Source organism: Gavia stellata, chromosome 13, assembly GCF_030936135.1.
Source record: "Gavia stellata isolate bGavSte3 chromosome 13, bGavSte3.hap2, whole genome shotgun sequence".
NCBI lineage: Eukaryota > Metazoa > Chordata > Aves > Gaviiformes > Gaviidae > Gavia > Gavia stellata.
In genome coordinates this window covers 9065307-9091311 of record NC_082606.1, presented here as the reverse complement: position 1 = coordinate 9091311, position 26005 = coordinate 9065307, and the positions used below count along the sequence as shown (strand labels likewise).

At 39.0% G+C, this 26005-nt stretch overlaps 2 protein-coding genes across 3 annotated transcripts in view; both read left to right on the top strand.

Moving 5' to 3' along the window:
• Positions 1-16287, top strand: part of MYZAP (myocardial zonula adherens protein) — a 52183-nt gene extending 35896 nt beyond the window's left edge. The window contains exons 10-13 of one of the 2 annotated variants that reach the window (XR_009484261.1): positions 10528-10611; positions 11040-11140; positions 12617-14255; positions 15750-16287. Coding sequence is in view for 1 of the 2 variants with exons in the window: in XM_059823684.1 (XP_059679667.1) it covers positions 10528-10611; positions 11040-11140; positions 12617-12722 (291 nt within the window). In the remaining variant the exon portion in view is untranslated. Of the gene's footprint in view, positions 1-10527; positions 10612-11039; positions 11141-12616 lie in introns of both variants that reach the window. The other variant, XM_059823684.1, reaches the window with a different exon arrangement.
• Positions 16288-20898: 4611 nt separating this feature from the next.
• On the top strand, positions 20899-25729 carry POLR2M (RNA polymerase II subunit M). The gene is made up of 4 exons (XM_059824117.1): positions 20899-20993; positions 21736-22431; positions 23087-23309; positions 24278-25729. The coding sequence occupies exons 1-4, from the start codon at positions 20899-20901 to the stop codon at positions 24413-24415; spliced, it is 1152 nt and encodes a 383-aa protein (XP_059680100.1). The 3' UTR covers positions 24416-25729.
• The last annotated feature ends 276 nt before the right edge of the window (positions 25730-26005 follow it).

Sequence of the window (26005 nt, the reverse complement as noted above, 5' to 3'; positions counted from 1 at the left end):
GTATTATAATGATCAATAACTTGCATTTAAATAATATAATTGAGAAATAAAGAATGATCAAAGCAGCTAGAAAGCCTGTCTTCTGAAATGCTTAGCTTCTCTGTTGCGTGAGAATAGACTGAGTACAGGCTAACCTGGGAAACTCAGAAGAGAAGTGGAAAGAAAGTAAATAGTCAAAATCATCAGCGGTGCTCTTGTTAGAAGCTGAAACAAAGCTACTGTATGAACTACGTGAGAAAGATGGCTAAGCCTATGCTTGCTTGACTACAGGATGAGCTTTATTAGTATTAATCTTGGTATATTTGAACACAGATCTGAAGTATAAATGAGGGGTTTATTCCTTCAGTGTAAACCACAATGGGTTTATGCTGTTAACATCTCCAATTTAGACAAAGTGCAGCTACAGTAATGAACATAATTTCAAAGGGGTGCTGAACAAACAAGATATGCTGCTTCAAACTCATATGGAGAACTGTCAAAAATGAACAAATACTGAGATGAATCTGGTGGCTGAAAAATCAGAAAATAGGTTGCTCTTCAGGCTTTTTTAGGGAAAGATGATGGATCATTTGCAAGTGACAGATGCAGGGCATTCTATAAAGGAACAGCAAGCAGTCAGTAGGCAGTGAAAGAGAAGCTTTATAGAGGAGTTTTGTGATGCAGTAGGCAGCTCTAACATCTCCGGTGCTGTTTAGATGGCATTTAAAAATGTGTTAGGAGTCTGTGGTCAGTCCTAATCTAGGCATGTATGAAGGGGGATGCTGGCAGAGAAGCACCAAATGCAGGAGGCCATAGAGGAAAAGAGTATTAAAGCCTTCCTTTTTACAGGACCCATCTTGTTGGTACTGAATGCAGTAGATATGTGACCTGTGGAATTGAGCCCAGGCAAAGAAGAACAATCACAGTTTAGTGTGCTTATACTCCTTAGCGAAGAAATCATTTGCTTCTCATTTTTTCTCTGAAAATAAATCCTTCCATCTCAGGCATTAATAGAACCTTTTTCAACTTGACCTAGTCAGACCAGTCATAAATTAAATAGGAGCATGGAAAATAACTTTCAGAAGAAAATAAATGGAAGAAGTAAAATGGAAGTTTACTGGAGTCGGTGACCTTCAACATCTCTGCGTGTAAGATCCCACACACACCCCCATTTTTCAGCCTCATAGGGATTCTCTGCTGTGAGAGCCAAGATCACAGCCCATTAGAGCACCAGCTGAGCAGAAAGTTATCCTGCATAGTCTTAAAGTCTCATGTTCTCATTAGAGAGAGATTGCACATGATTTAAGGCTGACAGATTTATCCCTGTGTTGAACTCGCTTGTTAAATAAATCTATTTGTTCCCAGCTTAGTGCAGTACATTTTACATGAAGTGCTGGCAGTTGAAAGTGCAAGACCTGCATTTGGCAGGTGTATAGAAACTCAGCCCTTTTCTCATATTATTTGTACATAGCAGGCTTTCACAAAAAGATTTGAGAAGAGACAGATGGCCAGAGTGGGTCACCCAGAGCTCAGTGGTGAAATCAGTGAACATTAATAATGGTAGACTTGATTAGATTTTTTTTGTTTTCCTTTTTTTTAGCCCTTGCCTTTGTAGCCATCTTAAAGTATGGCTGGGCAGAGAGAAACTTTCAAAGACAATCCAGGAAAAAGCCAGTTTGATCAGAGGAAGAATCTGCAGGGAGACTCAGTGTGAAAGGTGGAAGCATGCAAACTTCAGGCCCTTCCACTATGGAGTTTCCAATGCAGAGACAGAATTGGGCAGGCAGATGCAGGCACAGAGGTGATATGGGAAGGCATGGGTAGCTGCTACCTCATTGTTTCTTTCAGGGTTGAAATTGCTGTTGTTCTGTGAGATGGGTGAAAGCTTGTCTTTTAAGTTATCTATTTGATATGGTCAATCAGTTTATCCTGTCTGTGCCAGTTTAGGAGATGGGAGAGAGTTTAGTGTAAAAGAAACCTAAAAGTCTTCAAATGAAATACAAAACATTGATTTTTTTTTTTTTTTTTTTTTTTTTTTTTTAAATCAGCAACAAAAGTATTTCCTGGATTGATCTCAATTACAAAGCTGGAGAGATTTAAGAGAGCTTTAGTTTTGAGATTTGTGCAGTTGACATTGAAATGGATTGCAGTTTCATGGCACAATAAGCTTATTTTATGTGTAATATTTTTTCATTGTTGAGAAGCAGGAAAGGGAAGGAAATAAGCATTTATGTTTTGTAAGCAAGGCGAGTGGGTTGATGCAGATATAGGGAGCTGTTCTGAAGGGGACTGAGAAGAGAAAAGGATATTTGATTCCATGCCAAGAAATTATCTACAGAACTCGGATTTCACATGAAATTCCCCTAACTACTGAATTGAACTGTCTCTAGGTCATGGGCCATGAGCTGTTCTCCAGCTTTAGTCTCAGATTCGTTGGATAATAAATGGTGACCAAACACCAGGGAGAAGCTGTATCCTGTTCTGTTGTGGAAGATACTTGCATGAAAGGACAAAGTGCTAATGAGCAAATGATATCCCAAATACAGAAGATACTTTGTATTGCACAAATGGGGAATAAAGAAGAAATTTTCCCACCAAAGACTTAATAACCAGCTGAAAACTTCCGTATCAAGATACTCCAACTCCAGATATATAGCAAAATATCCCAGTTTTAATATGGAAGTACAGTTTCAATTTTAGGTCAAGTAAAAGAAGCCACACAGAAGCATAGAGGATGAGAAGATGGAATTACCAGCCACAGACACATGCCAAATTTTTGATAACAAAAATCTGCATTGCATAGTACCTACAGTAAAAACAAAACAACACCAACAACAAAACACACAACAACAAATGTAGAAAGAGAAACCCACCTTGGGAGCTTGGAGGAAGAAGATAAATGGCAGAACATAAATAACTCGCCACCCCCCCAATTCAAGTGTTTGGCATGCCTCAGTGGACTTGAGCAATGCAGTACATTGCTTATCTATTGGCAGAAGCAGAATCACTGCTGGTGTTTGGCAAGAGTGTTTATACATGCATAGCATCAGCTCTTTCTGCTGGCAATTGCCTGGCCAAGTCATTAATTAGAAAACCTGCACATTACTAAGGTGGCTCTTAATAAGGTGGGTTGAACAATGTGCCAATGTTTGTAACTCGTTAGGACTTCTAAGCCCTGTGGGCCTGCTTTAGCAATAGATGTACATCAAAACTGATGTAATGTGTTCATACAGCTCCTTAGTTTAGGAAGGTCTCTAAGTTGGTGCATTAACTTAAATCAATCAGTTGTTACTTTTTCTTCAAATGCAATATGAGTTTTAAAATACAAAAAGTATTGAGGGGTTGCTCAAGTGATTGATTTAAGGAGGATTAAAAGGCAAAGGCGCTCATTCCTATTTACTGTATTATGTTCCCTGAAAGAATTTCAACGCTCTTGTCTAGCCTATGATAAATACCACTTAAGGTCCAGTGAAGTAGTGGACTGTTCTCCTTGTACAGCAATTACCTCTGAGAGTTCAGGCTGATGTTGCAATGTCTGTCTTGTTTTGTATCATACAGTATGTGTTTGTCCTGTGTTTAGTCATATTTATGACCAGTTTGTTCATGTCTCTGTATCAGTGTTATAGATGCCCAATCCATTAATGGTAGATGAACAAGGAAAATACATGATACTTGAATAATATATGATACTTAAATATATTAACACTGTTATGTTCTGATAAATATTTTAAACTAATGGATGATAATATCAGGTGGTAAATGTTGACTGAGTTTATCTAACAGCTGGATCTGTTCCAATCCAATAGATCGCTGTATATTTCAAGCCTCTAGAACTGTGTCTGAGTACACAGAATAAAATGAAGTTTGCTATTTCAGACTTTCCTTATAAAGGCTCTACAATTGGACGCAACTTCAATTCTCTCTTAAGATGCTTTTTTCCTTCTGCTTTAATTGCTTTGTAATTCTGTTGACTTTCCTTCTAATATCACTACTCTCATCTCCAGCATTTCTTTAGAGACTTTTTCTTTTAGGTCTCATGATTCTCCTCTTCACTGTTGTTCTTAAGTGTTCTATCCATGAGATCAATTTAATGCTGTTGACTCGTACATCTAGCTTTCCATCTTACTGAAGCAAAGTTTAGTTGCTTGGTGGAGCAAGAGAAATTCAGAAGGGTAGCTCTTCCTAGAAAGTATTTACACAGTCCATTCAAGTAGCATGACAATTTTGTTTGGTATTTGAGGAGATGTATTGGAGACTCTATAAGGTGCAGTAGTGAGAAAGAAACAGATCTTCATTGATGGGATGAACAAGAAGAATTGAATTTTCTGGAAGTTGCTACAAGATAAGGTGACAATCTGGAGGTTGAGAAAGTTTGAGAGAAATGACCTCAAGGTTTCAGAAGGCAAAAGCATAGAGGTGGTAACAGCAATAGTACTGAATCAAGGAGGAGAGAGCTTGAAAAGAAGTGCTGTGGCGATATTAATCCTGAGCTAGTGGATAAATTCAGGATGATTTACATTGCATATGTGGCCTTATGTGCCGATTCTGATCATTAGAAATTGCAGTGGGTATGTGAAATGCAAGCTCTAAACCAAACACAATCTGCAGGGAACTTCATGGATCCTGCCATGATGAGGAGAGATCAGGTGCCCTTCCTGTGCCCAACAGCCAAATGCTAGGGATGGAAGTGGGGTGGCCGAAGGGCTGAGCTCGCCTGTACCCTGCCACAGTGACCTGTCGCCAGGCACAGGGCTCCTGAGCAGCGTCTGTGTACTGAGTGACTGAACCAGGGAGCTCATCTCTTCTAGTTGTTACAGCACTGGGGGAAATGCTCCTCAGCCCCTGAGGTGGCCTAACAGCATGTGATGCCCCTCAGTTGCTGGCGGACCAGATAAATTACAAACTGTGCCTTGCGCCTTGTAGCTCTTCTCAGTTTTGGAATAGTCACATGTCTCCCAACAGGAGAAGGGAAAGTAGGAGCAATGTATACAGTGGGGTGGGGGAGGTAAGAGAGAATGAAGTGATAGGAAAAAGGGTGATGATGTGGCCCAGGGTTGCTAAATTCACATTTTTACTGTTAGCAGAACTGTTTTGAAAGGAATGAGTGCGTCTTTAATATAAAATGATATTGCCAAGTAGTTGCCAGTTTTGTTTGACTGCTTAATGTGGATGTGAAAGTTGTAGAAATACTGGTACAACTGTGAAGGGAAGAGAACAGCTAGTCAGTCTAACAGTGCAAGTCAGGTCAAGAGGTAAGTGCTAGGGAAAGTCTGTCTGGGCACTTCTAGAGAAGGTTGGAAGAGGAGAGGCTGAAGGATGTACCTGAATAGTGCTTGTAGAAAATGATGGAGAAATCTGAGAGGGTAGTTGTGCAAAAGCCAGATTTGGGAAGAAGTTGCTGAGCTGGCAGTGAGCTGAAATGCTTAAGTCTGCAGACACAGCAAGGGTGAGGTGGATTATAGGCCTTGGGCATTGAGCAAAGAAAATGTAGGAACGTCTTAGTGATAATTTTGTCCTGGAGTCAGTCCAGAAGTGACTCAGATCCAAGTCCATGGAAGTTGAGAGGCTTGCACTGATTTGTTTCTGATGCCAGACTATTCTGGCCACCACTTGGGCCCTCAGTTCAGTATTGTGTTTGACCTATCTTGCTTCTCCTCTCCTTCTCCTTACCTTATGTTCAACCAAAAGTCAAAATCTATTGCTCTGTCATCTGCTGGTTGTTCTCTTGCTTTTTGCAACTCCTTGAAACAAGGACAATATCAAGACTTGGGTTTGTGCAATATAGGTTTATGGTGCTGTAAGTGTTATCACCTTATTTTAGTTTGCCATAACTAACATTTTTATGGAAAAATCAAAGTGACATTAAATAGCAAGGCATGAATTTTATTTTTGAAGTGCTTTTACCCAATATCAGCGTTATGATCCAGTGTTCTTGTTACATTCCTTTCTCAAAGGAAACCATCACTTTTACTTTATGCAATGTGACTTATACAAATGTATTGAATTAAGGTTGCATTTGATTTAGTATAGTAATATATTAATATAATCCCCTAAAGTTATTCCTGTTTTTCCTGGTTTCCTGTAACATATCCCCTCAAGGGTTAATCAAATCTGGTTTGCTCACTCCTGGTGCTGATGGCATAAGACGATGTGTACTCAAGTCCTTATTCAGTAAATAAACTTTTTTGTACTAAACTACTCTGGTGGGATGTGTCATCTATGTCAGGCCTACCCATCTATGGGTAGGTTTAAAGGTATGTCATAACTTTGCAAATTTTTTCAGCCCTTGGACTGCAGTAGCTGCTGAGACAACTAGTTGGCCATGTGTCTGGGGGTGCAGCATGCCTGTATGAAGTAATAGGAGTGCCCTGGACATTCTGGCCCTGCCTTCCTTCTGCAGCAGCCTCGAAGGGTAGCTCTGCTGCATCTGGGGAGCATGGACTGCAGGACTTTTTTCCTTGCACTGAAACAGCCTTTCTCATTTTAGCCACTGCTGAATTTATTTCTCCTGGAATGTATTTGGTCTGTGTGGCTGTGTCTTTGAGTTCATAATGTTCTAAATATCCACCAAAAGGTTTTATATAAGCTACCCAGTTCACAGCCTTATCGTATCTGTAATCTGCATGGTCTAACCATTCCATTGTGTTTTACTGCTAGACTAAGACTTTGTGCATGTGATTATGATAGAGTCCCACATTGTCTCTTCTCCATACTGTAGAAGAGAAGGCATATTTTAAAATTCTGGCATAATTCTTCAGGGGGATAAAGGAGATTGATTTAATGGGTTCTGACTAGTATTATGTAAACATGTTAAAATGAGGCAGGGAGTGCTGTTGTGTATGGTTCAGTCTGCCAATCCTTAGAGAATTATCACCAAAAAAACCCCCAACCAAAACATAAAAGCAGTAACATTCCTGCCAAATTACAAAATGTCTTTTTGATGTTCAGGTTTGTGTTTGGGAAGGGGAGGAAGCTGTTTGTCAAGGTCTTCCTCATTGTATTCTCTGTTAAATTTTAAGGTGTCCGTGCTCATTTTTGCCTTCAGACTATTCTAGTTAAAATAACTCAAAAACATCCTTAGGGAGTTTGTGCCTCTGTAGCCAATGTGAAGAATAAACAACTATAATTTTAACTTACGCTAAATCAATTTGTACCTAATACTAGTAAACATAATGGTTACTGTCATAGTTTATTTCATGTCTTAGAGCCTTTGTATCATAGAGTGAATGTAACTTAAGGTAAATGGCTATGAAACACAAGAGTTTGGTCTTGCTTTTGGATAACAGATCATTCGATCACTTATTTGAAAACAGTAATATTTTGTGTTTTGATGTAAAAACCAGAATAGGCAGCTGATGAGTTATCCATTCTTGTTCCTGAAGATAATATATCTGTCAGGGCAAAACCCTCCTCTGATCACATAACTATGCTTGGCTTCAGTCGTCTTTGTGTCGTACTGATTACTGGTGTTAAAATTATTTCCTTGTATGCACAGGTAACACAATATTAATAGAGAAGTCCCACTTGAAAGTCCTAAAAGAACAGTTCATCTTTTCCGAAGCGGAATTTATTGGCAGAACTGAAGCTATTGAACCAGTGAAGATATAGCTGACTTAATTTAGTCATACTATTAAACAAAGTTGTAATTAAATATGAAGATCAAAATATGTTGTGTGATTTTTCTGAAAATGCTACAAGCTTTGTGTTTCTGTGATTTCAAAACTGAAATAATAGCTTTAGATGATATGGATAGTTTTTACATGCACTTTAAAGTAAAAGTTAAAAAAAAAAAAAAAGGAATTACCTGATTTTGAGAAAGATGGATGATGAGAGCACTCATGTAGTCTGTAACTGTTCAGCTGAAAATACTTACTGCATGGAGTTTACATTTAGGTTTTTCAAGTAATAACTGATCATTGTGTCAATGAGATGTAATAACTGAAGATCATGGAGACTAAATTAAAGTTGAGATGGTTTTATAACTTTTCATTTTTTTGTTTAATTTATGCATTTGGCATTTTGGTTGAAATGTTTTATAATACCTAGCAATAAATTTCTGGGAGGGTGATAGTACTACTGTTGTTTTGATTATTGTACCTTTGAGTATTTTCCCATTTTCTTTTAGCAGGGTGTGAATATTTCTACTAACCATTGTTTCCAAACATGCTGAGAAGTTTTACACTGGTGGTTTTGAAGGGGTTTGTTAATGCTCTGTCACAAAATTGATTTTAAGATATAGAGTTAAAAAGTGACTGGTGAGAGTGCATGGAAAATTTGACCCAAGCATTTAGAAATGGGCTTTCTTGCATATCAATGGAACATAATGACTGCCAGGAAAAATTAATGTATTCTGAGCTTTCCTTGATTTCAGTTTGGCTGTTTTCAAAATGAATTCACTTTAGTAAAAGTCCACTAAATTTTTCTACTAACATACTTTTTACTTTTTTTCTTAAAATTGTATCAATGAAGCCCACAGCCAATCAATAATGTGACAAAATAAAGCTATCTCACTTAGGTATTTTCTATAAAAATTCATATTATTTTTTATTATGCATAGGTATTTTTATAGTTTTCTTGTGACAAAAAAGCTATAGGCATAGATCTGGGTTTTTTCACTGTTGGCATATTGCCCCAAAATGTGAAGGAATGTGCAGGATACACACTTTTCTAATGCTGTAATGGCAGTTTGAATATCTTTCTTTCCTCATCTAACATAGCTTTAAGGAGTGCATTTTTTTATCTATGTATATATGTATATGTCTTTATAAAGACTTTAATAAAAGCAGTGCATGACAGACTGGCATTCCATTTGTGATGTGGGCCATCCATTTACTAGCTTGGTTTACTTTGGAGTCTGCTTTCAGGCTTAAGATCAGAAATGTTTTATATCTTTAATTTACTTGAATGAATTGTGGAGACAATTGCCTTAGATAATGCACTGTTTGGTAAAGCAGAAGTTGTTGGTTGGGCTCTGCCTAGTTAAAGACAGCTGGCTTGGAGCAGGGAGAGGGGTTTAGCTAATGATATTGCAGCACCTCAGCTGAGAGACACGTTCCCATGGACTTAATAGGGGGAAAACAGGGGTTTTGACTTTCATGTCATCTGACCTGAAATGGCTTGTTCAAGAAAGGTGGACTGAAATTTAATTGGAAAAATTACTGACCTGACACCATTTAACACTGAGAGCAAAAGGAGTATCCATGCCTATCAGCTTTCATTACTGTTGCTGTAGGACAAGACTTGCATAAGCACTGAACACAGAGGGCAATCTGTCTTCTCCCAGTTCCTGCCTGCATGCAAAATGATGCAGAATCCCTTTTCTCCCTCAAACTGATCTTTCGGTGCGCTTCTGATGATTCTCCTTAGAAATATTTTTAGCACTGCTTTCTGCATATAAAGTAGACTGTAACTATAGATATGGGAAGCACCTTGTCTTCTGTGCCTGTAAAGTGGTGTGTGTCTACAGCTGTCTATGAGTAATAACCTCAACTGTCTCCTGGGGAAGCACTAACAATTGAAGTTGTTATTTAGCTATTGTTTTGATTTGCTCTTTTTATTAGCCGCTATTTTACTAGGTGCAGTCAGCAGGGGTTGAGAGAGAATAACAAGTGACTTTTCCTTTGGTCTGAGGAGAAAATTCAGTTTGTTTGCACAAGATGCTATTGTCTCCTAAATGTGGGCAACTGAAAGGAACGGACCTCTGTGCGAGTCAACAGGTCTCTTAAACTATTGCTGATAACAGCATGAACCTCACACAGCAAATCTTGCTTTAAGCAAAGGGTTCAGAAGAATGGAAAAGGAAAACTGTGGCTTTAGGAGCTTTAGAAAGCCATTTCCACACAATCAGAACAGCTTTGGGCCAGCAGCAAGGGACTGGTATGAAATCTTGGTCATACCCAGTTTCTCTGGTCATACCTTCTTGTGCTGGTAGCAGGGAAAGATTCAATGCAAAAGTTCTTGTTGTATGGCTCTATGACCAGCAGAAATCCCAGAATATAAGGAAGATTGTCTTCTGTTCCACACAGAACTGTATTAAGATGCAATGCTTCTGGTGCAGCTAACTTTTTATTTTAATTTTCATAAACATTTGTAAATAACTTCTTTCCATTCCCTAGGTATAAAATGAAAATGCGCTTTTTTCAGGAGTCTGGTATGCCAGAAATAAGACCGTCAAGAAACTAGCAGATGTGCAACATATTTTTGGGTGTAGTTAAAATTGACTAGATCAAAGGCCTTTGAATCAGAGATGGAGTTTTCTCTAGTTTGCTTTGTTACATGACAATGTTTGAGTTTCCATTCTCTTTCCAGAGAAAAACAAATTCTTAAAAGCCATGTTAGTATATATGTATCATTTATATAAAAATGATCATAATTGTATTGGATGATAGCTAATCCATGGATTAAAGCAGTTTGTGAATATGTATAGGTATTCAATTGTTGCGAAACTATAAAATTAAACATGTTTTCTTCCTGTGGTACCTAGGTCGTCGTCTTCCTCCTCTTCCCACCCCCATTAGACTAAATACTTTGTTTTATTTTTCTTCATAGATTGAAATGCTAAGGAAGAAAGTAAAAGAAAAGGAATTATTTATAATACAGCTTTTAGAAAAAATCTCTTTCTTAGAATGTGAGGTAAGGCATTACATTTTAAGTTTATATTATTGTGATTATTTTATGAAACCAAATAAAATTTGAACCAATGTCACCTGATGTTATCCGGATGCGTATTTACTATACGTATTTGCTGTTCTTCAGTATGGAAATCAAACTTATGACACCAGTCACATGAGGAATGTATGTAATACAAAGTCTCAATATTCATGCTAAATTTCTTAACATACAATTTTATAACAGTATTAAAATTACTTAAAACAGAAGCTTCTGAATAAAACTGTTAATTTAATTTATATTTTTTTCCTGAAGTAAGGATTCCTTTATTTTCTCAATAAATACTTTTACATTCTTTCTCGGGGCGGTAAGCCAATGTGCAATTTTATTTCCTTGTTTAATTAACATAATTTAAATAAAATAAACTTGTGATGAAAATTACTGTTTTCCAGAATAAAGAATTACAAGATAAATTGGACTACTTAATGGAAAACCAACCAAAGACCAATATAGAAACCAGAGATGCTGGTGTAGGATGTGATCTTCCGTACAGGTATTTACTTTTTCTGCTTGTTCATAGGAAATTTCTTCATAATGTCCCTTATTGGTGCTGTATTAGTAAACCATTGTGCTAATAAACTGTTAAGAGTGGATTGTGAAGTTTTGCAAAATTTTCCTAAGTTTGAAAGAGCACATCTACTAGGTGTAGTGTACTTCAATGACTTATGGAGTAGGATTTGTTTTGTTTTGTTAAAGATGCAAACATATTGCAAACCGTTCGGAGTACTTACAGTAACGTGATTTAAGCAGGGAGTAAAGCTACAAGTCAAGAGATCTGACTTTGTGAAATATGGGAAATATTGATGAAATGTGTCTGCTGGCAGTGCAGCAGAAGACAATGGACAGCTCTACCCTGAGGCTGGTTAATGCTGGCTTCATGCATGCTTTATTGTTTGTGTTCTGGGAGATGTGTCCTGGACAATTTTAAAGGGCAGGTAACACCAACAGTAACAGTTCAGGGCTGCAGCAATTTCTGGCGATATCCTAGCCCTAGGTGGAAGATTGCCAAGTAAACAGCACAGTAACATTACCACTTCTGCACTGGAATGGTTGTCTCTGATCTGTGGTGGCCAGTGGCTCTGTAGCCTGGCTTTGTAACGATGCAGGTATCATGCCTCCCTTTCTCCTCCTCCCCTTTCTCTGCCCTGAACACTGCAAAAGGGTTGCACTGAGCCCCAGGAGCAAGGCTAATGGACTTGCACCTGAATCTTCCCTGCAACAAGTCACCACAGGGAAGGGCAAAACAGAAACCAAAATAATAAGGTAAGGAGGACCATTGCACATTACTTTTACTGCCAACAAGTAAACTTGTTCATCTTAACTGCCCTGCAAACTGAATCATTTAGTTTGAGGAATGTGAATTAGCATATGAAATCAGCAAGCTGCAATACAACCTAAAATTTCCTTCCCAATTTCAAAATACACTCATTTCAGTGTTCAGCCTAGGGCATATTTTAATGGCATGAGTTTTGAAATCTCAAAACCAGTGTTTTTCACTCAAGGTGCCAACAGAAATCTATCTTTGTTGTCCTCTCTGGGGCCTCTCTATATGTAACACCAGCCCTTATTTATCTGATATTTTTCCTATTTTTGAGATTTATCTCTATGCAGACATTTGCCTCTATGCAGTTTAGATTTTATGGAATTACTCTTCACAATTAATTGTTCTTAAATGTGATATTGCTGTCTTTATTGTTGCAGGATCCTTCGTCCTAGTAGCTGTATTGCTGGACATTCCAATATGAGCTCCAGCAGATGTCTGCATGTAACTTGTCAATATCTGCCACGGTTTATATCAAATATTATTTGTGGCATTATAGAAAAGAAATATGGAACATATCAAACACACTGAATAGTTTAATTTTAGCCTGTCAATAACAAGGCACAAGTTCATTGCTGTGGCATTTCTAGCCCAGCTGTCTGATACTCTGACATGAACTCTGTAAACTTTTTCTTGTCTCCTTAACAGTACAAGTACCGAGAACAGAAGATCTCCTGAAAGTGCAAGGCCGGTGAGGACATACACCCCATTCAAGAGAGTGTTGGAATTTAGCACAAAGAACAGTACATCTTGAGCATTCAAGTCAACCTGCTTTCTAAATATGAGCAAACATCTTGCACCTTTGCAGCTTGATTAGATAAATTTTTATCAAGTCATAGAGAAGAACAGCAGCATGGAGTCTTGCTACATTTATTCTGAAAGCAGCTTTTTAGTAACTTCGTATCTGAAGTTACTGCTGATATTAACTGTGAGGGGGATATGGAAGAAGCGGGATGAGTGAAACAGCAGTCAATATTGCTTCTTTAGAAGCTGTCTAGTGCAATGTGTCATTTCAAATGCCTGTAGGGAAGGAGTTGTATAGCTGTACAGGTTTTTGTCTTCAATTGTGTTGTAATTCTGTTTGTGTAATGAAGCTCTAATATATTTTATTTTCAATACTACTAGAAGCAGTATCTGAAGCTATGCTGGCAGAGGACGTTTAGTCTGAAAGCTCCCCCTTTGTCTGTGTACAAAGTGTGAGGGCTGTTCACGCCTGTCGTAGAGACCTGGTATAGTTGAGGGCTCTGTTCACCTGGAAGAAGTTCACTTGTAACCAGCACTCTTTTGCTGGGAGGGAGAGATGCAACTGGGCTGTTTCAAACAATTCCCTCAATGCATGCAGATGGATGTCATGTTTGTTGCTCAAAACAGTAAGCAACAGAGCAGATTATAATGGATTTTGCTTTGTTGGACTGAGGCACTGTTTTGCACTTCCTTAGTCATGGGATAGAGTGACTGTTAGTGATACATTCAATAGTAATTGTGTAGGAAAATCCCTGTCACTTCTTTTATTTACTTTTCCATTAGAGGAAGGAATTTCATTAAACAGAATTTTGCTTACAGCAACCTGCAGCAGTCCATGCAATTCCTACAGCAATAGCAATCCTGAATCAGGATTATGATTTTTTTGAGAACTCTTTTTTTTTTTTTTCTTTCTCCAAAGCACTTAAAATCTTATCTTTGACTTCAAAGTACCAGCAGGAATGACTGCATCTAGTACTGAACTTATTTAAATACATATAGGGTATTTTTTTTACTTCTTGTTTTGATCTCCCAGTTTTAGTGAACTAGAATGAATTATGAATATTTTCTTGTAGTTCTGTTAACGTGAATGAAGGGCATTTTTTTTATTACAGTATTTGTATGATTAGTATTGTTCTTGCATTGAATGTCAATCCCAGGAGGTACTCACCTTGCCACAGTGCTTCACAAAGTGATTGCTTTTATCTCCAGTCTAATGCAAGTTCTTGAATTCAGTACTGTCTGTTCAAATTAAGTATAGTCAGTAGAGTTGTATTTAAAATAATAATATTGACCTCATAATCCAAATCTTATTCCTGCATTATTTCATGGGTTTCTGAATTTGTTAGAGAACTTTGTTTATTCTGTAGCTGTGCTGTTTAACTACTAAATAAAGAAGCCTGTATTAGAGGAGAGATTGAAGGATGTTTTGATGTGGTACAGGTATCTTGCAGGAACGTGAATTGCTTGATATAATCAAGGCATAGGCAGAATAAAATGGGAAGCTCAAACTTCTCCAGCTTTGTGCTGAGATCATCCTCTGCAGGTAAGCTATTTTATTCCTCACAACCTTTTCAACTCCTGAGAACTTAAAATGGTCATTCTTTCTAAAAAGTCAAACACAGTATTATGGATTGTATTATGCACAAAATTCAAGAAATAGTTGCAATCAAAGCCATTAACAAAAAGGTAAATTATGTACTGTGTGAAGGAAGCCTGTAATCTTCACTGGTATAGAAGTCACAAACATTAACAGCTGCTCAATGTTTCTTTTAAAAAGAATAATTGAAGAATACATTGTTAGTTTTAATAGCTCTAAAAGGAAACTGTTTACTTTGCATGTGATGAAGGAGTGCAAAAGATCTCATAGATATCAAAAGGGCAAAGAAAACCATCCAGCTGTCACATGAGTAAACAGGCATAATACCACACATTTGCTTAAATAGCTTCTCCCAGAGAAGAGGTGCAAAACCTTTAGAGTGGGAAAGGGCTTGAGGAGAAGGTCCCTGACAATAGTCTGCTCCCTATAAAAACAGTCCTCAGACAAAGCACCTTCTCATTATGCAAAGCAGGGGAATTGTTTTGTACCTGAATACGAAAGACATGGGAACAGCTGACACACAGAGAGGCTGTAGTCTAAACCATGCATAGCGTATTTTCGATTGAAGTTTTGATGCTTGAGTGAATTTGGGAGACTGAGTTTGCTGAACAAAGTTCCCAAATAACAGTTAATTTGATTAATAACTAAATTAGTTTTGGTTATGAACAACTAAGATCATTAAGTGAATCTCTAAATGAGAAAACATTTAAATTGGAAGTGTATGTTGATGAACCCAAAAGATGACCCAACTCCAATTTCGGGGATAAGCTTTGTACTTGTGTAATCATATCTCCCTCTAGTGGCTGATAACAGCAAATATTTGGACAGTATCTGGTTTTGAAGAAAAAGACACTAAAAACAAATCCCAACTGGCCATATTAATGTGGGATACAGCTTTAGTTCATCACATAATGCTTTTTTAGCATTTTTTGTGCCCAAATATTCCCTCTATATTTCAGGAATTTAATTCTGAACTATGGTTTGTGAAAGTTACCTTCAAACTTCAGACGAATGGATGAAGGTGGTATTTACAGATAAAAGGAAATGCATGTTATTGTAAAAGACATTAACTAACAAGTTTAAATAAGTAAAAATACTTTATCCCTCTGGTTTTGGCCAGAATTCAGCAAACAGAACCTGATGACTGTGAGGTGCTCAGTGAATGGTAGGAGAGGGCAAGATTAAGTATCAAAATGTTGTTTTGACACAGACTTCAAAAGGAAGTTCATTCTACTTTTAATATATTCCTGAGGATCTCCTCTGAAAATACTGCAAGCTATTTTAACTCCGAGACTTGCAAAATTATGATTATCTGCTCAAGACTTTAGGAATACTGCAGCAAGGTGTTGAATTTTTACTGTAAGTTTGCTGTGTAAATTCTGTCTTGACTATCGGATGAAGTATGTTTTTTTTTTTTTTTTTTTTTTTCTCTAAACCAAGTAAGGATTGACGTCTATGCTGTATTTTAAGAGTATTTTGACATGCAATGAGCTGGATGACCATCATTTGATTGGACTACTTACTACTTGTCTAAATTTGGTAACTGTGAAGAACAGGAGAGGAACGGTATTTATATAAATGCGTTACATGAAAATGTAGAGCTTTCCAGTCAAATCAACAGCAATGTAAATTAGCATAGATAACAACAAATCTGACTGAAAAGACTGTAACACTTCAGTATAAATTTTGTCAATTTGAGATTGGGTTAATTAGTACTGTAACATTAGAAACTAGAAAAATTTCTGTAAACATCAATAAAAGCCATATAGATACGTCCCAGAAAGAGCATTAAAGTCAATTGTATGACTACGTTTGTACCATGATAAGTATTCTTTTGTGATTTATTCCAGATACTCTGGAAAGTATTTTGGGATACAGTTTTCATATATGCTCTATAAATAATGCAGTTATGTTGTATGCTTTTAATACACCCTGTGTATTGGATAAATTGCAATAAATATTGTATTTAAACTTTCTATTCTGTTGTGTCAACATTCATTTAGAAATAAATTTACCTTAAAACCTTACAAGCTCTTACTCTATACAATCTTGTTTGTTCAAAACATGTATGAATGCAAAAGTGGTTCCTCTTGAGCCTTAATGTTCTTGTCAGTGTTTCCTTTGGCAGACGGGCTCTTGAGAACAGGAAGACACTCCCTTGCTAAAGACTAAAGACTCTCCTCAAAGCCAAGTAACAAAAGTAGATGAACTCTTTTATAAAATAAAGAACTATTGACTTGCACAGGATAAACAAGAACTGGGCAGTGCAGCTCTTGCAAAAAAAACCCAACAACTTCAGATCCCACAGATTACATCTGGATACATCTGGGATGATGCTCTCCAGGCTTCAGCATGATGAGATTAGGATGACTGTGGCCCATCTTTTTTTACAGTTTATATCCACTCACTGATAATTGAGATTTATCTTCACGACTGTCACAATGAAACTATCTACATGTCAACTAAACAAGAAGAGGTCATGCAAACATGACGATCACAGTGTTACTGGTTAGCAATGCTCAGCTGAAGAATGTGAAGTTTTTTACTTGAGTAGTGCTTCCCCGTATATGTGTATTCAGTACAGATTGCCAAAAGGACCTCATAAAATCTTGTTCAGATCGGCAATGCTCAGTGCTGAACAGACAACATAGGATTCTGGGAGTTGGATACTAATGCTTTTCGGAGAGGCTTTAAACACTTGTTTTGACATCTGAAGACCTTTAGACATGAACAGATGAGCAAATAACTAAGAAGTAAGTTATCTCCACGTTGTTAAGTCTTTAATTCTGTACAGGAAATCCCTGCTCCACAGAAAGATGTACATGCTGAGAGTTTCATTCCACTTACATTTTATTTCATTCCCATTCAGCACCTGGGGCTATCTGCGTGTGTAAAAGAAGTGTGCTTAAGAGACCTGATGAGTTAAGGCCCTTCCAGCTCTACCTCAAGCGCTAGAACATGGAAGAAACACAGGAAACCAAGGTGATAGCAGCCATCTACAACTTAAGGTATGTGAAAACTTTCAAAAGAAAAAGGGACCTGGTGGATTAAAGAGAAAATACGTAGAAGTGAACATCTACGAGGCTACAATATTCTGTAAAGGTGTGTGGTGTGTAGGCATACTACAATAATCTGATGGTTGCTTCCCATATGTAAAACAGTATGTTGATAGATATAAGCATATATAAGATTTCTTTTAAAGTGTTTGGGGCTTTTTTAGGGAAATACGGTTAAAGGTGGAGTTATTTTCTTTAAATTAAGGAAAATAAAATTAATTACTACAAAGATACATCATGCTGATTAAAAAAGTTTTCTTTTTTTAAACTGAAATTAAAATTATTCATTTTAATTCCAAATATACATACAATTTTTTCTGTTATTTTGGGGGTGGTTTATTTTGTACATGTGGCTTGATTCCTCTCCTCCTGCCCCTAGGAGCAGAGAAACTGTAAAAGTAGTTTTTTGCCCCTCAAAACCTAGTTTTTACAGTCTCTTTTGCCCCTTTTCCAAGTGAAAAGAAGTAAGGGTAACATTTATGTATTTATGAAGTTGAAGAAAGGAGAAAAGGACAATGAAAATTATACCTTTAACAAAAAAAAAACTAACACTCTTGCTTCACCTTTAATACCAATTTTGGGCAGACTCAGGTATTTCTGACAGGAAATTTTTCCACCTGAAAACATTCAGCCAGTTGTACTTCATGGCCATCTCCCCCAAAATGTCATATGACTAGAATACATTAGCTTACTCATAACTGGCATCGATAAAACAGAAATGCTAAAAATTCAGACCTAAATGTCTGTTGCAATGTTCCTTGTAACTGGTGTAATCTATTAAAAAAAATCTATGCTAGAATAAGTTATTTAGTTATTTGAATACCTTTCTTTTTAGCTGTACTATATACGAAGATGAATACTCCTGGGTCACACTTCGCTTTGTGGGGATTTTTTTTCATGCAGTTTATTGTTTTTTGTTAGTATACCTGATTTTCTTCTTCATTAACATTCTAATAATTTTATTTTTTTGTAGAAATAATACTAAATTGCATAGTAATTCCACCCATGCTGTTGCAGCATAAATTATATTTAACTCTAGATATCTAGTGACAGAAAACAGACTGACTGAAAACTGTATCTAATCATAGCTCTTGAGATAATGTCCCAAGTGAGAAACATAGGAAAGCCCATTATGTAAGAAACAATTAAAAAACCAGTTTTGTTATAGACTTAGCTCACATGAATGCTGATCAAAATATTCAAGGAAGTGATAGAAAACAAAGCCTCTAATCAAAAAGGCCAAGCATGCTCTGAGGAAAACAATAAAAATATGACTATGCACTGCAAATAATGACAGTATATCAGCCTCCCAAGAGAAGCAAGAGCAAAGTCCTAAGACTAAACTTGCAATAAGTATCACTGGATGGTGGTTACTCATGTTCAGAGCGTGGCTAGTGAGGATTTTCCTACACACCTGCCTTTTGCCCCAGGGCAAGCAATGCCTACGTGTATAATTTTCCTCAGTCCCACAAATGCTCCATACTTCTGCTCCTTGACTGAGAGAGCGTAAATCTATTTTCCCTTCTTCACATCTGTATCTAAATTTATTGTATCTAGATTGCATTGTATCTAGGTGCTGCCCATTTCTCCATAAACAAGAATATATTTGTTCTGGCACCTTCCAAATTTCAGCTGTTTGTTCATCATTCTGGAACTGTGTGTTACCTGTAAACAGGCTATGGTATTCCAAAACTTAACACTCCCAAACTGTAAAGATGAACAATATTCCTTCCCAATGACCTTGGACCAATACAGACTTGGGGAATGGTATTCCAAGTGAGGCTACAAAATTATCAGTCGTGATTCCCAGCAGTCATGTTGTTAGGACTTTATTCTCTTCATTTTTTGCTCTGTTTTTCTTTGTCTATGCAGCTTAGCCCATAAGCTGAAACCTGCTGTAAATACTGGCATTACTTTTCTGTACGGGCAATAACAGCAGTTGAGCTGAGAGGAACCATCATTATGTATGCGCAGAGCAGCGGTCTAATGAGATCCTCCCTTCTAGACTCTTGCTTCCACGCAGGCAGAAGTGGTGTTCTGTTTCCATGCCCAGCCTTCCCACTTTCTCCAGTCTGCACAGGAGAGAGAGGCTAAAAAGTAAGATAAAGTGTTCCTTCTTCAAGATGCAGAAATGTTACATAGATGGCGTAACTTCAGCGGACATTACAGAGGCAGCAATTCAGAGAACTTGCGTCCCCTAACAGTGGGTGATCTCCTGGTGAGAAAAGCTCACAGTGATTTCCTCTTCCCTGAACTCTTAGGGAAAACTCCCGGAGCGATTTTCCACGGGAGATGATCCAGGTTGTGCATAACAGGCAGTGAAACCGTCTCTTCAACTCATCACTTAACTGGGCTTTTCTGACGCTGATCATGGTATTTTTTCCCAGGGGTAGCTGCCTGCTTGATTAATCTCATTTCCCCTGGCCCTCAGCCTTTCCAGTCACCTTCCAGCTGAGCAAACAAAGGGGCGGGCAGCCCTTTTAAAACACTTCCTCCTCCAGTCCCTCCGGGGTAGGCCCTCTGTTCATCCTGTTCATGAAACAACTGTTTTAACAATCTCTGAGAAATGTGCCTCTTCACTATTGCTTGGATCCAGAAACCTCCACAGGGATCGACTTAAGAAGGCTGACATCTGCCACCTGGGAACTACCATTCAGCTAATGCCTTACTGCTACTAGATGGAGCGGGCTCAGGAAAGTGCATGGCACTGGCATCAGCTGGGACAGTTTGGAGGAAGCAGGCCAGCGTTACGCTACAGTCTGAACTTCTCTATCCAGCCTCTGCATCATACATAAGCCTGTTGAAAAACAAACGCCGTGTAAAGAAAACTTTCATACATCTCCGAAAATCAAAGCTTGAGTCCTAAATTGGAATTGATACTCTGCTAAACGCTACTCAAACACAGGGCAGCGGCACGGCTTCCGTCAGCGAAAATGCGAAACAGTTAATGCAAGAAACATTTAAGCTCTCGCAGCTCTCGGAGCATGCTAGGAGCGCCGGGCGCGGCAGCAGCAGCCTGCCTCCGCGCTGCACAGCCGCTCACCGCCAGGCTCAGGTGGAACGCCCCTCCGGCAGGGGGCCAAGGCCGCGGCCCCCGCCACAGAGGGTTGTGCCGCCGGCGCGGAGCCTGACCCGCCCCGCGGGGCGGCCGGCGCGTGCTCCTCTCTGCCCGAGCCAACAGGAAACAAACCTCTGACGTTACTTCAGGCTCGTGTGAGTGTATCGGAACAGCCCCTAGCGCTTGGGGGGAAACCCCCACCGGCCGCTGCCCCCTCAGAAGCCCCGTCTCGCCCCCGCTGTCCCCTCCGTTACTCGGGGTGGGTTCTCCCGCACTTCGCCGGCCTCCCCGAGGAGACGCGGAGAGAGGGGGCGGGGCCGCTCGCCTCACGCAGCGGCCGTGTCGGCTTCGCGTTCCCACCAAGCCGGGCCCCGCCAGCCTGCCGTCGCTTCCGGTAAGATGGCGGCCTCCGGGGAGCCGCGGAAGCGGCGCCGGGCCCGGACGGCTGTCCCGGTGACAGGCGGCGCGGGGCGGCATGGCAGCGGCGGGCGGCGGCGGCGGCCTGCGGGGCCGGAGCCTCCCCGAGCTGCGGGAGATGCTGAGGCGGCAGGAGCGGCTGCTGGCGGACAGGTGAGGAGAGGCGGAGCGCGGGCGCCGAGGAGCGGCTCAGGCCTCCCGCCGGCTTCGCCCGTCCCCACGTAGGCGGCAGCGGCCAAACCTCTTCCTCTCCTTTAACTCCTTTCGGGGGCGGATGAAGCCGCGTCTGGCGCAGGGGCTTCCAGCTTTTGCCGCAGTAGCGGCGCTCTCTAGTGATGCGGAGCTCCCCGCAGGGCGCGGGGCTGCCGCCCCTCAGCGCTTCCCCTTGGGCCCTGTCCCCGTTCGGCCTCGTCGTAGAGTCTCTGCCGCTGTGTCAGGCTGCGGGACCGCGCAGCCCCTTCCTGTCGGGGCTGTCACGATCTCAGCCGGGGGATGTCGTTCAAACCATATACGTCTGTCTGGTTTTATAGCCTGTGGGCATTCACAGTAACAACTGCATGGTTATTTCTGGAAATACGAACAGAAAATCCTGTCTGCTCCACTTTGATGAAAATACTAAATGGTATTTTGCACGCTGCACTTTTTAGAGCAGCAGTTCCATCTTTGAGCAAAAAAAAATGTAATAGGTGCTTTATCATGGTATACATCTGAGGCTGCAAGTGCTTTGCATCTCACCACTCTCCTGAAATGTAGTATGTAAGTAAGAAACTTAATGTTAGAATGAGAAACCTGCCACGTTAACTATTCTAATAAAACAGTTCTGTATATCAGACTGAAATAGGATTGTTTATACTCTGTTAAATAGCTTTGTTTTTTGTTTTTGTTTTTGTCTTAGGAAATTTATTGCTAGGCTTCCAGATAAGGGTAAGAAGATCTCCGATTTTGCTGAAAAGCTTACACTTGCCATTTTACAAGAGGAAGAATTAGCAAGAACGGCTGAGCTGTTATCTGCTGTCAGGTTGGAATTTCAGGTGAAACAGGAGGAGATTAATACAAGCAAAGAGCAAGTTATCCTAAACAAGGACACACTAAACTGTGAAGATTCCTCAGTATGTAATGAAAACTCTAATATTAAAGAAGTTTCTGAGATTTCTTCCCAAAGACAGGAGATAGAATGTATTGAGCAAGGTGCCACAAATACAGGTCTGAAAAATCAAAGGACTCAGAGGAAAAATGATAAAATAAAGACTGTTACAAAAGATCAGAATTTTTTTTGTGAAGTCGTTTCCAAGTCAGCCACAAGCAGTCATCTGAAAAATGATCAGCAGCTGTCTCAGAGCAATACTGAGGATGGTACAGAAATTACAGCTGCTTTGGACAACAGTAAAGACGCATTGGTTGATGCTTTTCAAAAAGTTACAATTGTAGATGGAGATAATAATGAAAAAGTATTGGAAAAAGAGCAGAATGTGGCTAAACTTAAGGGCAATATCTTTGGAAGCCAGCAGCCCAAGACACCACATTATATTGAAGTTCTAGAGTCTAGAGCCAAGAACCCAGTCATAAAAAAAAGCAAATTTAAAACCAACATGTAAGTATTATGGAATAGAAAAACCTTTTGTGAAATCATTGACTTGTGTAAAATTGGAAATGGTACAGAACAAGCATGGTGGGTTTATTTTCTTGTGGTGATTAAAGAGATTTAAAGTCATATGACCTGCAAGGTTAATATATTGGCTCTTTAGCATGAAGTGCCACAGAATCTCAATATTGAGCAATGAAACAATTGTCATGAATGTTCATAGACTTTCATAGCTTAAACTACAAAATTATTAAACAATTGGCAAAACTTTCTTGTGGATCGATTCTAGAACTTGTAGAACTTTAATAGCAGGTAGCCTTTCGCTTTTCCTGCACCTCTAAAGAAATTACAATTCATGTTGTCTGTACTGGTAGCAGTAGCAGTTTATACTTCATGTGACTCCCAAAGCATTGCTATTTCATGCTTGCTAATTAATTGGCATACCTTTTTTGTTCACTTTCAGGAGTAACTTGTGATACTGTCTCTGCAGAGAAATCTTTTTAGTTTTTCTGAGAGCTGCTTATTTTTTATTTGTTTATGGTGTCATAACACTTCAGACTTCTTTTCAGCTCTTACATGTTGAAAATAACAAGTTTTGGAACTGAAGTTGTTCAAGCTTGTGCTGCAAATTTGGATCACAACTTTTATGTTTTATCTCTTTCAGATTATTAGGAGAGCAAAGTGGATCATCGCATGGTTCCTCATCCAGTCAATCCCCTGGGGGATGTGGCTCTCCGATTACTACTGAAGAAAGACGACTTAGAGATAAGAAACATTTGAATGACATCACAGCAGCTCGGCTGCCACCGCTTCACCATTCCCCTGCTAAGCTATTATCCATAGAGGAATCCATAGCAATTCAGATACAGCAAAAAGAAGCTTATGAGGTACGAGTTTAAGATTTGGTCTGAAAAGTGATTATGTAATTGGGATCACTCCTAAAAAAAGAAAGCATAAAGGGATCTTTTCAAACTGATGAATTTGATGATGAAATTGAGATGGGCAGACTGAGGAAAGGCACTTTTTCTTGCGTTTGATTCTTTTCATGATATAATTAAATAATGTATTAATGGCTTCTGAAACTGTTATTCCTGCATTAAACAAAATGTAGTGTTATTCTTCATGTGTTGATACGCACGCTAACCTTGTTGCACTCACTTCACCTCTGACTAGAAATTTAAATGCATACCTTGCCTATTAGTCTTCAGAGATTTTGACCCTTGCATAAACGAAGGCCTACCAGTATTTGTTATTCTTAAAATATGCAAGTATCTGCGTTTGCCTTTATTTATGCTGTGCCTGAAGAACGTGAGTTCTGACGGTCTTCAAATTCTGTTGTAATGAAATTTGATTTTGACTTGCCAGGTAGTGCCAAGCTAATGTTTAAATCAGACACTGTTGTAAAAGTGTTTGTTGCTACTTACTGTTTTAAAAGCACTTGCTAATTTAGTCACCTTGGCACTTTAAGGGAGGTAATTTATTTGGAAGATGGTTTGCTGAGGTTGTTGAATGATGAGCATTGCTATTGCTACATGGTTTCTGTGCACAGCTGCTCTCTTACATTTTGTTCTGTTAAAGTTGACATTAGTGTATCACAGGTGAGGACTGCCCCACGGGGAATTTCAACTCTTATAAAAAGGTCTTCAAATATTAATAGCACCGTTATATCTAAGTGTGAAAAGAAACCTGAAATTTCTTTGCTAGTTACTAAAACTCTTAATTAAGCCCACTCTGGAATTACTAATATTATTATGTCAAGTTTATACTTTAGCATATTAGTTTTTTCATGACCACGATAAAAATGACAAATGAACACTTTTTCTCACTTGTGTCCTTTTTTTTTTCTTTTATATAGGAAATGCAAGCCAAGCTTGCAGCACAGAAGCTTGCAGAGAGATTGAATATAAAAATGCTCAGGTTTGAACCAGAGGGGGAGGCCTTAATGCAATACAGAGAAGTGAGAGATGAAGATTATTTTTCAGCAGAGGACTGAATTCAAGAAGGGATGTCTGAGGATGAGCCACATAACTGATCTTTATGCAGTACTTCTTAAAACCCAAACCTAGATATTGAGAATGCTTGATCCTAGTCAGTTTTTTCTTAAAATTTTAACATTATATGGGAAGGATTCAATATAAACCTCATAAATATAAATGTTATTAAGGGGTAACCTCAGTGTTATTTGGGGACTGTTTTGAGCACTTGGGGCAGTTAATCCTAATGGAATGCCCTATTGTTTTCAGCTACAGCAAAGTGAGCTCTTTAATACACTTGCAGGCTACGATGAGTCATCTACCAGAGAAGGCTTTTTCTGCACAGAAATGTGATTGCAAAGGGCATCAGCACACGTCCATAAAGTAAGCTAAGGTGCCTATGAACTGCTTGCATGTATGAAAGCTATTGTCTTGTATAAATGTGAGATACTACTTTTATCTATTTAAGATTATCTTGCTTTTACCCTGTGGTGAAAACAGATGCCTGGACACCTACAATAAATACATGATAGTTAGGCTGTAAGTTAGCTTCTTATCACATGAGAACTTGTTTCTGTGCCTGCACCTTAAAATAACACTTTCTGCCCTTATGTTGTAAATAGGTTTAGAATCTCAAGTTATTTTGTAACTCGCATTCTGTTTGGGTTTTAAGGGACTCTGCTGTTTCATTTTTGGTAATTACTGCAAAGCCCATCAAGAGCTCAAGTTAATCTGAAGACTTGAATATTTTTATTAAAGGTCTTGGTGTTTTTCCGTATTTTTGTACACTGCTTTCATACTTTGAGATACTATTTTTTCATAGTCTGATACTGTAAATTAAGAGATCCACCCTCTGGTTTTCTTGGGAGAAAATGCTCTGTGTATTTTGCACCTTTAGCTGTTTTTTGAAGATAAAAAAAAATTCTTCCTTACAATAACATTTTCTGCCTTTTAATATGAATTTTGAAAGATAAGGAACACACTGGAGAAGTATTTCACAATTATACTCCACTGTTGACTAGAATATTCCAGCCCTAACATGAGTTCAGTTCTAAAAAACAAACCTCAGAGATTCCTTGTATATATAGCCTGGCAACACCTGTTTTCTGAGACATTGCAGCAGCAGTGTGTGCAGGGCAGCTGTGTGTGCAAGGCTGTCCTGGATGCGTACATATTCCTGCAGAATGGTGTCTCTGGAAACCAAGGGTGCTCTTTTGTCTTTTTTTTCTTTGTGTGCTCCTGCTTCATCCTCCCAGCTTCTCACCATCACTTGTCTTTGTCAGCACTATTTTTTGGCACCATTTCAGTCATCCACATTCATCCCTTAGCATCCATGTTGATCCCTTAGTTGTATGTATTTCTGCTGTCAGCATCTTCAGCATCTGGCTCTGACTCCACAGGCCAGTGGAGTGCTCTTCTCTTGTGAATGCGGTTCACCTCTCAGCCACCATTGTCCATGCTACCACCTGCTCGTCTAGCTGGGTCTTGTCATCAGTCCTCCCATTATTTCAGTCTGTTGTACTACTTGAGGACATGAGGCCTCAGAAAGCCTATTGGCTTTCCCTTTGCTGTTGCATGAAGGGCATGTTACCACTTCCAGGCCCGTTCAC